The 12121-nt window shown below is 38.1% G+C and overlaps 1 protein-coding gene across 1 annotated transcript in view; it reads right to left on the bottom strand.

Moving 5' to 3' along the window:
- The window catches only part of MIGA1 (mitoguardin 1), a 91438-nt gene that overhangs the window by 17297 nt on the left and 62020 nt on the right, over positions 1 to 12121 (bottom strand). Inside the window, exon 8 of the mRNA XM_060006136.1 lies at positions 11259 to 11359. Within this exon, the coding sequence (XP_059862119.1) occupies positions 11259 to 11359 (101 nt within the window). The remainder of the gene's footprint in view (positions 1 to 11258; positions 11360 to 12121) is intronic.

Raw genomic sequence — 12121 nt, 5'->3', positions numbered from 1 at the left:
TAGCAATGTATGATGATTTAAATCTTTTCACACCTCTGCCAACAATTGTTATTGGCCATCTCTTTTTATTATAGCCACCCTAGTGGTTGAAGTGGGGCGTGAAGTGGTTTAAATTTCTCTAATGACTAATGATGTGGAACATCTTTTATCTCCTTATTGGCCCTTGTATATCTTCTTTGGAAAAATGTCTGTTCAAATCTTGGACCATTTTTAAATTGGGTTATTTGTCTATTTATTGTTGTGTTGTAATGGTTCTTTATATATTCTGGATATAAGACCTTTATCAGATACGTGATTTTCAAATATTTTCTCCCATTCTACTGTCTTTTCACTTTCTTGGTGTCTTTTAAAGCACAAAAGTTTCTACTTTTGATAAATGCCAATTAATTGTTTGTTTTCTTTTGTCTGCCTTAACTTTTTCTTTTGTGCAGAGCATCAAGGTTGGCCAGAGGTGAGAGGTTAGGGACTTCTAAGGTCTTTGCTGGACACATGCATAGCCCTGCACATGCTTATGACCTTCTAGATTCTCAGAAATACACTGGAGCTTTTCAAAGCTCCCTATAAACATCTCATTGCCCAGTTTTTCCTTTTAAAAATTGGGGAATGAGGCAGCTCCAGTGTTAAACAATTACCACTGATATTTTTCAACAAAGGCTCTAGGGATAGAAATTTTGCACAGAGCAAGCTCTAAGTCAGGTCAAATAAAGACAAGTCCTGAGAATGGAGCTTTGCAAGGAGCTGCCATACAAGCCAAATAGTGACGATTCTCTAGTGATGGGACTTTGGGGAAGCTCCAAAGCCATTAAGTTTCTTCCAGTGGCTGCTGAGCCCCTGATTTTCAGTTACCATAGATAACTGATGGTATAACTGATGGTTATGAAGCTGTTCGTTTTCAAGACTACTGTGGAGAAAGGGCTAGAAATAGAACAAGTTAAAAATTTACAAAGTTTACTGTTCTCATGGAGGTTCAGCTCTTTTCCTCGAATTTTTACAAATGTTTAATTTTCAGAGTTCTGAACATTTTGATTTTTGACAATGTTTGCCAGTGCTTTCATTGCTTTTGTGGAGTAGATCTTTGGAAGTTTTTACTCTGCTATTCCAGAAGTGTTTCTCCATGCTGTAGTTCTGGCACTTCATATGCACCCATGCTGGGCTAAATGCTTTAACTTGATTATCTCATTTCTTTACAACCACTCATAAAGTAGGTACTATTACTATCCACCTTTTATAGGTAAAGAAACAGAGATTTAGATTAGCAGGAACTTGCCCCAAGGCCCACTACTAAATGGTAGAACTTAAAACCAGGCATTCATTCCAGAGCTTATATGTACTTTTAAATATCAAACTATACATACTCTCCTATCAGCCTTATCCAAAAATCCAAAGGAGAATAAGTTTACACATCAGCATTATTTAGGACAGTATATATACGTCTATTAGTCCAGAGGCAAAAAAAACAAAAAGTAAACAAAATGACAATACCTGCCATTATATATACTGTCTGCTTTAAGTAATATTTCCTGCATGTTTTAAGGAAGATATATTACGCTAAAGGCAAAGTGTATTTGAGGTTAAAAAAAAGCTAACAGTTTAAAAAATTAGAGTGGAAATTCTTTAGATATTAAATAATTTAAAGTTTTGTACCACTGTCAAAACAAATAGGATCTATGTACACCTACCAGCAGAGAAAAATTCTAAGGAGGAAACTGAGGCTCCAATTAAACTCTCTACATAAAATAATTTATACTAATAAGAAGTGAACAAATCCAACAATGAGGGATTCCAGGATCAAGTCTTGATTTTTTAGTCTATCTTGTTTATTTGTTGGTTTGGCTGAGGTGATCGTTTAAGTCTCTTAAAATAAGCCTGCAGCTGTGAAAATACATCATATTTAAGATTTGACACTGGCTAACATTATCATCAATTCTTCATAAGAGACAATGACAACTCAGAAACATTAACTTAAATAATGTCTTAAGGACTTCCCTGGTGACGCAGCGGGTAAGAATCCGCCTGCCAATGCAGGAGGCACGGGTTCGATCCCTGTTCCAGGAAGATCCCACATGCTGCGGAGCAACTAAGTCCATGCGCCACAACTACTGAGCCTGCGTTCTGGAGCCCGCAAGCCACAACCACTGAGCCCACGTGCTGCAACTACTGAAGCCCACGCGCCTAGAGCCCGTGCTCCACAACAAGAGAAGCCACCGCAATGAGAAGCCTGCACGCCACAACGAAGAGTAGCCCCGCTCGCCATAACTAAAGAAAGCCCGCGCACAGCAGCAAGACCCAACGCAGCCAAAAAAGTAAAAATAAAATTAAATCTTAAAAAAAAAAAGTCTTAAATTTTTTAAAGTAAATCACTAAGATGATGGCTTAAATTCTCATTTTAGCATGTATCTTACAGGAAGAATTTTTTTGACAAAATTCCCAAAAACTTTTTAGAAGGTTTCAGAAAAAGATTAACATTTTACTAGAGCCGTTACTTCAGAAGCAGTCAGAAACACAGTTTAATCTCTGCATAACATGCAATTTACCATGAAAAAGGGTTCTTTTTCTTTGCTGGCTGAAACTTGAAATGTGCTTTATTTCTAAATTATTTAACATCCCAAATTACTTCCCCCTTGCCCTCCATGAGATGTCTTATCTTCTTTGACAAGCAATGACTTTGCTGAATGTGAAGTAGTATTTTTAAAAGCTTTAATATTTTTAAAAGCCTCTGAACAACCATGAAAGAAATGTCCAAAGTTCCAAAACTATTATAAGCTGGGGCATAAAATAGGCTAAGTTCAATTTTAATACAGACTATTTTTTACATTTACATTTTCCTTTCAAAATAATCACGTAAAATTACAAATAGGACTTACAGTTAAAGAAAGCGGGCTGATTGTATCTCCTATGTCACTAATAGAAAAGAAATAAAAAAGGAAATAAACCCACAATAACCACCTTCTAAAACAGCCCTCATGATGATTCTCTCTTCCTGGTACTTCATACCTCATCCCATGTTGAAGAGGGCTGACCTGTGTAACCAATAACATATAGAAATAATGGAGTGTGATTTCTGAGGCTAGATTATAACAGTCACTGCTTCTGTCTCACTCTCTCTTGGGGAAGCCAGGTGCCACGTTGTGAACAGGCTCCAGCAGTCTTATTGAAGTCCATAAAACCGTAAAAACTTAGGTTTTCTACCAACAGGGAGCACCAACATGCCATTCATGTAAGTGATCTTGGGGCAGATTCTCCAGCTCCAGTTAACCTTCAGATGACTGTAGCCCCAGCCAACATACTTGACTACAACTTCACAAAAGACCTCAAGCCAGAACCATTTCCAAATTCTTGACCCTCAGAACAATGAGATAACAAATATTTGCTATTGTTCTTATTATTGTATGGGAAATAACTGGGGGAGTGGGCAGGCGTCCAGTCTCAGAATTTCTGGAATCACTTCTTCATGCTGGCAACCTCGGTGACCTTGAGCATGCTGAACTCGCAGTCTTGATCAGGGGCCAGCCTCCCCCACTGTGACAATGTCACCAATCTGGATGGCCCTGAAGCAGGGGGACAGGTCCATGGACATATTCTTATGTATTTTTGGATGTAGTGGAGGTAGTCTCAGCGGACAACAATAGTCCTCTGCATCTTCATCTTGGTCACCACACCAGATAGGATGCGCCCTCAGATGGAGACATTACCAGTAAAGGGACATTTCTTGTCAATGTAGGTGCCCTCAATGGCCTTCCAGGTGCCTTGAAGCCCAGGCCAATGTTCTTGTATTGTGGGAGCTTCTCCTCGACAGTTTCTCCAAGCAGGACCCTCTTTTTATTTTGAAAGATGGTATCTGCTGCCTTTGGTAGGGACGCTCAGTCCAGGAGTCACTCCTTATCTAATATATGTGGCTTCACAATTAAATACCAAAACGACGGGCTCCTTGGATTAGCCCTAGGATTTAGTTCTCACAGGACTAACCCTAAGGTCCAAGAGCTCCAGAAAACCACCCCATAAGACTTGGATTTTAAGAAGGACTCCTAAAACGCTTGTGCCTCTATTAAACTCCAAGTGTGGAACCCCCAGGACTTAGAAGGCTCTAATCTAGATTAACACAAAGACACATGCCCTCTACTTGATTTAATCCCTAGGAAATTGAGGACTCTGGCAATTAACTCCCAAACTGGGGCATGTGGTCCCACTCTTTAGCACACACTTCTGAGACCCAGGACAGGACCTACAGCCTTGGCACCAGCCCCCAGCCCACACCTGAATTCTACTGGTTTTAGGACAATAAGTTGTGGGTAATTTATTACATAGCAACGGATAACTAATATAACAGTGGAAATAATACTAAGAGCAAAAGGAAGACACACAGATTTCCAAACACTGGAAAGCAAATGGAAGTGTGTGGACAGATGAAAGAGATGAGGAAGCCATAGTCCAGAATAAGTTCAAGAGGGGATACAGTCAAAGAGGAGACATTTGCTAAGCAGAGCCTCAAAGAGAACCAGGCTCACAGTGAGCAGGTATGAGGGCAGGACTGAAGAAGAGGGATTGAAAATAGTAGTTTAAATGAAAGTCTGTCCAAACAACTGTAGTTGTCCTATATCTTATTCTACTCTCTGCCCCCCAAAAAAGAATTTGCAACCAGAGAACATTTCTCTTTAAAAATTACTTGAACGGGGGCCTCCCTGGTGGCGCAGTGGTTAAGAACCTGCCTGCCAACGCAGGGGACACGGGTTCGAGCTCTGGTCCGGGAAGATCCCACATGCTGCGGAGCAACTAAGCCCGTGCGCCACAACTTCTGAGCCTGTGCTCTAGTGCCCGCGAGCTACAACTACTGAGCCCAAGTGCCACAACTACTGAAGCCCACATGCCTAGAGCCCGTGCTCTGCAACAAGAGAAGCCACCGCAGTGAGAAGCCTGTGCACCGCAACGAAGAGTAGCCCCCACTCGCCCCAACTAGAGAAAGCCCTCGCGTAGCAACGAAGACCCAATGCAGCCAAAAATAAATAAATAATATAAACTTAATAAAAAAAAAAAATTACTTGAACGGAAATTCCCTGGCAGTCCAGCGGTTAGGACTCCATGCTTTCACTGCCAAGGGCCTGGATTCAATACCTGGTCAGGGAACTAAGATCTCACAAGCTGCATGGTGCAGCCAAAAAACAAACAAACAAAAATTACTTGAACTACCTGGGGAAAGTAAGTCTGCTAGGGTGAGTGATGGGTCCCCCAGAGTAAGGCCCTCTTCATTCTGCATCCAGGTGTGCCCTGACTATTAGGCTCTTTACAGACCATTCATCCTAAAGAAAAGCCTGCCAATCAGCAACCTCAAAGAAGTCAACTGAGCCCAGTTATCCTTCCTGTTCACCTATTCAAGGAAGAAACAAACAGAAAACAATGCTCTCAACCTCCACAATCTACCTAAGGAAATCAGTCCAGTCACCAGCTAAGCTTTCACATTTAAAAGGAAAACCATTGGCACAAGAATGAGAGCCCAAAATAAAAGAGACAAATTGACCCCAGAGGAAGTAAGATAATTCTGGATCGCTATAAACAAGTGCTATCAAATCAGAGAGGTACATCAAAAGCTTTCCAAGCTTCCTTTTAGACCATAAGTATAGGTATCTGAATTATAAGAAATAAAATTTTTTCTCTTTAAAGAGCACCCTAAAACTTATATATTAAACATGCACACAGTGCAGAGTGGTAATTCTAAGAAAAACTAAATTTACAGCTAAAAACTCTCTCTCTGCAATATTAGTCCCTACCTATCTCTTTAACAGATGGGAGAGTTAGGAGAGTACTCAATGCAGTGGTACCCTAACATTAAAAAGACTTTTCAGAACTTGAAAATTAAGCTAAGTGAAAGAACATCAAACACAAAAGATCATATATTGAGTGATTCTATTTGTATGAAATGCCCAGGATAGGCAAATTCATAGAAACAGAAGGTATAGGAGTAAGTGCCAAGGGCGATTAGGCAGAGAAAAGGGAGAGAAAAGGGAGCGATGACCAATAGGGAGGAGTTTCTTTTGGGGGTGATAAAAATGTTCTAGAATTAGAAAGTTTGCACACCTCTGAATATACTAAAAAACACTGAATTGTATACTTTAAAACAGTGAATTTTATAGTATGTGAATTATATCTCAATAAAGCTATTATTTAAAAAAAAGACTTTTCAGAGAAAAAAGGCTCTGGTTCCAAACCAATGTTTGGCAAAGCTTATACAGGAAAATTTTGTTAATCACTTTCACAAATGACTGACCAACCTTAGAGAAAAGCTTATGCCAGGACTTGTTTTAATCTAAATAGGTGAAAACTCTTTCTGATAATTCTGAATAAAGCTTTCAAATGATCACAAACTGTTTAACTTCATAAGCAGTTCTGGTCTTATTTTCTTAATAACTTTCTTCATTAAGCAGTTTTTCTTAAGTGCTTGGCATATAGTAAATGCTATTAAAAATAATTTAACAAACATTTCTTAGTACGCAATTTATCTTGGAACATTCACATTCTGAGATCATACATTTATACCCTAGAAGCATTCCTAGGAGGTTTCTCAGATAGTGAGCCCTTCTTGTGGTATTCATGCATTTTGTTTTCCATAAGTTTTTTTTAGTTTATCAAAGCTTTGTAACTTAAACCACAAATTTAAAGTGAGTACAATGAATACTTGGGCAAATTTTTTTTTTTTTTTTTTTGGCGGTACGCGGGCCTCTCACTGTTGTGGCCTCTCCCGTTGTGGAGCACAGGCTCCAGACGCACAGGCTCAGCAGCCATGGCTCACGGGCCCAGCCGCTCCGCGGCATGTGGGATCTTCCCAGACCGGGGCACGAACCCGTGTCCCCTGCATCGGCAGGCAGACTCTCAACCACTGCGCCACCAGGGAAGCCCGGCAAAATATTTTTTAAGGTTGCATATTATAAAGAAACTTTAGAGCAATTTGCTCTAAAGGTATATTGTTCTTCACAGTGGAAAAAATGCAAAGTGACTTGCAATTCTCTTTACAAACCATTTAGGACATAAGTGTCTACAGCAAGAAAGATAAAAAGCATTTGACAAAATAAAACATCCTTTTATGATAAAAATTCTCAACAATTTGGCATAGAAGGAATGCACCTCAACATAATAAAGGCCACATATGACAAGCCCACAGCTAACATCATATTCAACATTGAAAGGTCGAAAACTCTTTCTCTAAGATCAGGAACAAGACAAGGGTGCCCACTCTCACCAATTCTATTTAACATAGCACTGTTAAGTTCTAGCCAGAGCAATTAGGCAAGAGACACAAAGAAAAGACATTCAAATCAGAAAGAAGTAAAACTGCCTCTGTTTGTACATGATATGATCTTACACACAGAAAAATCCTAAAGACTCCACCAAAAAACTATTAGAACTAATAAACAAATTCAGTAAAGTTGCAGGATACAAAAATCAATATACAAAAATCAGTTCCATTTCTATGCCCTAAAACAAACTATCAAAAAGAGAAATTAAGAAAAGTCCCATTTACAATAGCATGAAAAAGAGTAAAACACTTAGGAATAAATTTAACCGAGGAAATGAAAAATCTGTAGAGTGAAAACTGTAATATTTTGATGAAGAAACTAAAGAAGACACGAATAAATGAAAAGACACTCATGTTCATGGATTAGAAGAATTAATATTGTTAAAATGTCCATACTACCTAGAGCCATTAGAGATTCATTGCAATCCCTATCAAAATTCCAATGGAATTTTCCACAGAAACAGAAAAAAAAATCCTAAAATTTGTGTGGAAACACAAAAGACCCCAACTAGCCAGAGCAATCCTAAGAAAGAACAAAACTGGAGGTATTCTACTTCCTGATTTCATACAATAATACAAAGCTGAAGTAATCACACAGTATCATACTAGTATAAAAACAGACACAGACCAATGGAACAGAACCAAGAGCCCAGAAATAACCCTTGCATATAAAGTCAACCAATATTTGACAAAAGGGCCAAGAATATTCAGTGGGGAAAGGACTCTTCAATAAATGGTAGTGGGAAAACTGGATAACCACATGCAGAAAGACATTGGAACCCTATTTTACACCACTCACAAAAATTAACTCAAAATGAATTAAAGACATAAACCTAAGACCTGAAACCATAAAACTCCTAAAAAAAAAAATAGGGAGAAAAAGCTCCTTGACATTTGTCTTGACAACAATATTTTGGATATGACACCCAAAGCACAAGCAACAAGGCAAAAATAAACAAGTGGGACTGAATTAAACTAAAAAGCTTCTATACAGAAAAAGAAACAATCGACAAAATGAAAAGGCAACCTACAGAATGGGAAAAAATATTTGCAAACCATCTATCTGATAAGGGGTTAATATTCAGAGGGCCTGAATAGACATTTTTCCGAAGAAGACACAAATGGCCAACAGGTACATTAAAAGGTGTTAAACATCACTAATCATTAGGGAAATGCAAGTCAAAACTATAATGAAACATCACCTCAAACAGAATAGCTATCAGCAAAAAGACAAGAGATAACAAATGCTGGCGAGGATGTGGAGAAAAGGAAACCCTGGTGCATGGTTGGTAGAAATGTAAACTGGTACAGCTACTATGGAAAACAATATGGATGTTCTTGAAAAAATTAAATATATAATTCAGCAATCCTACTTCTTTTCTAGGTATATACCAAAAAATATAATTCAGGGCTTCCCTGGTGGCATAGTGGTCAAGAATCTGCCTGCCAATGCAGGTGACATTGGGTTTGAGCCCTGGTCCGGGAAGATCCCACATGCCACAGAGCAACTAAGCCTGTGCGCCACAACTACTGAGCCTGCGCTCTAGAGCCCACGAGCCACAACTACTGAGCCTGCATGCCACAACTACTAAAGCCCGTGCGCCTAGAGCCTGTGCTCCGCAAAAAGAGAAGCCACTGCAATGAGAAGCCCAAGCACCGCAACAAAGAGTAGCCCCCACTCGCCGCAACCACAGAAAAGCCCGCATGCAGCAATGAAGACCCAACGCAGCCAAAAATAGAATTAAACAAAATAAAATAAAAAAATTAAAAAAATATATATGTATATAATTCAGCAATCCTACTGTTTTTCGGGTATATATCAAAAAAAAAAATGAAATCACTATCTTGAGATATCTGCATTCCCATGTTCATTGCAGCACTATTCACAATAGCCAAGAAATGGAAACAAGTCAAATGTCCATCAATGGATGAATGGATAGAGAAGATGTGGTATACATATATTTATATATATTCAATGGAATATTATTCATCCATGAGAAAGAAAGAAATCCTGCCATTAACAATATGTATGGGGCAGGGCCTTGAAGGCATTATGTTACGTGAAGTCAGACAGAGAAAGACAAATACAGTTCATCCTTCAACAATGTGCTGGTTAGGGGCGCTGACCCCCCATGTGGTTGAAAATAGTCATCCCATGGTTTCCTCAAAGGACTGGTTCCAGGACCTGCCTCGGACACCAAAATCCTCAGATGCTCAAGTCCTATTGTTGGCCCTTAGTATTCGCAGTTTCACATCCTCGGATTCAACCGACTGCAGATAATGTAGTATGTATTTATTGAAAAAAAATCCACGTATAAATGCACTACACAGTTCAAACCTATGCAGTTCCAGGGTCAACTGTACTGTATGGTATCACGTACATGTGGGATCTAAAAAAGCCAAACCCATAAAAACAGAGATTTAGAATGGTGAGTGCCAGGAACTGGGGGTGGGAAAAGTGGGGAGATGCTGGTCGAAGGGTACAAATGTCCAGTCAGAAGATGAGTAAGTTCTGAGGATCTAATGTACAGCATAGTGACCCCAGTTAACAATACTACATTACATGCTTGAAAGTTGCTAAGAGAGTAGATCTTAAACGTTCCCACCACAAAGAAAAAAAGGTAATCATGTGAGGTGCTGGATGTGTTAACTAACCTTACTGTGTTCATTATTCCACAATATATGTGTATCAAATCATCACTTAGTACAGCTTAAACTTACACAAAGTTATATGTCAACTATATCTCAATAAAGCTAGAAAAAACAGAAAGATAACCCTGTCTATATAGAATAGTAAAAAGAAGAGGAAATAGGTTCTTCATAAAACAAGTAGATATGTTCTGTGTGTTGCAAACTTACAAGTATAAAAATATAAGGAAAAAGATGAACAATTCAGGAGATGATACTGTGAGCAATAGCTAAAATATACATATACAGAAAAATCTTGAGACAATGAAAGATTATGGTCAGTACAGCTTTAAAAAAGGCAGAATCAAGGTTTAGGGTACAGGGTGTTGGAACACCTAAAGCTTTCCACACTAGAGCTTGAATTCACACATCAATTACAGATGTGTGATACTATCGATATGAAAAAGGACAGCATTAGTATCCAAAATCTACCATAAAAATGAAATAATTCTAAGACAAAATTGGCCATATGTGATTTTTTAAAGCTGTTTCAAGTAGAAAAAGATGACCACTTTGCAATCTTCTCTTTGGATAAAAAATTTAAATCTCAGTGGAAAACAAATTACCCATAAATCTGTAATTCAGTGATCACCACTCCTTACACATTAGTGTATTTATATCTAGTCTTCTTTTCCTCAGCCTAAATACTTACATAATATACCACATACATGTTTTTCTTTATTACAAAATTACAAGCATACTCTCTGTATAAAACCTACATACCACTCTTTTCGCTTAACATGTGTTCCCATGTCATTAAAAATTATTGGAAACATGTTTATGGCAATATAATACTTCAAATTATGGATGTTCCATAATTTGGTATTAGACTGTTTTCAGTTTTTCATTATTATTAAAAATGCTACAGTGAATATTTTTATATATAAATCTTTGAATCCGATCATTTCCTTGGAAAAAATATCTAGAGGTATGATCTCTCAGCTAAAGAATCTGAATATGTTTAAGACACTTGATATAAGGTTAATTGCTTTCCGTTGAGACACTTATATGCCTCACCCATAATCCACAGTGTATGAAAGTGCTTATCTAAAGTTTGTGTTTACATGTCCACCTCTCTAAAGAGACTCTAAGCTCCTGTGGGAACTTATATTCATGGTATATTCATCTTTGTATCCTGGTATCTTATCATCTTTGTATCTCTGTATCTATCTACAGAGTTGATACTCAATAAATGGCTACTGAACTGAATTACAGCACAATGGCAAAACTGTATTCTCCACCTAAAAAGAATAAGAAATCCTCATTAGGAACATATATGTCCTACCTCTGCTGCTGAAGCAAAAGAATCGGTTGATGTGACACTCAAGGTGTCTCTCAGGCCAAAGTCATCCATATTCCCCTTCATGGTGATATCTGTATCTTTATCTTAAAAGAAAAGGTGAAAAGTTCAGAAATTGACATTCCTTGTCATTGCTATATTTCATATTCTATGGTTGGTTTTTCTTTTTCTTTTTTCGTTTGAACATCAGTCTTTATTTAGAATTCTGGAATCTAAAAGGAAAACAATACAAATCAATGGGAAATAATCTGACAAGACTCTCAAAGTGCTTCAAACTGATTCTGAACACTGCCAAGAAGAGGAGAAAGTACTATAAAGGAGACATGTTTATTTTTAAAAAATATTAAACTATTTCAGATTTTAAAAGCTTCTGAGTAAATAATAACTTAAACTGGTATATAATAACTGGAGTTGGATTATCTACCAGCTATCAGCATATACCACAGATAGCCTGAAACAGAGCAATTTAAGTTGCAAGTGGCCTTGCCCAAATCGGGATAACTGGTAGGTTCATTCAAATTAAATGAATTATTCACATAAAATGTTGTCTGGCCAGTCACTTGTGATAAACTGACCAATTAAAATAATTCAGGAAGATATCATCAGTCTCTAAGGTCTACTTTAAAACACTGAAAGGCCCAAAATGATCTGGTTTAGGTCCCTCATGTTTATTCTGCTTACTTGAGGATCAAATATAACTGCCCCAATGATTTTATTTTTATTTATTTTTTGGCCACACTGTGGCAGCTTGTGGGTCTTAGTTCCCCAACCAGGGACTGCAACTGGGCCCCTGGCAGTGAGGGCACAGAGTCCTAACCACTGGACTGCCAGGGAATTCCTCCCCAATG

This window comes from Delphinus delphis, chromosome 1, assembly GCF_949987515.2.
Source record: "Delphinus delphis chromosome 1, mDelDel1.2, whole genome shotgun sequence".
Lineage (NCBI taxonomy): Eukaryota > Metazoa > Chordata > Mammalia > Artiodactyla > Delphinidae > Delphinus > Delphinus delphis.
Note: the sequence above shows the minus strand (reverse complement) of the source record. Positions and strands in the feature narration are given on the sequence as shown.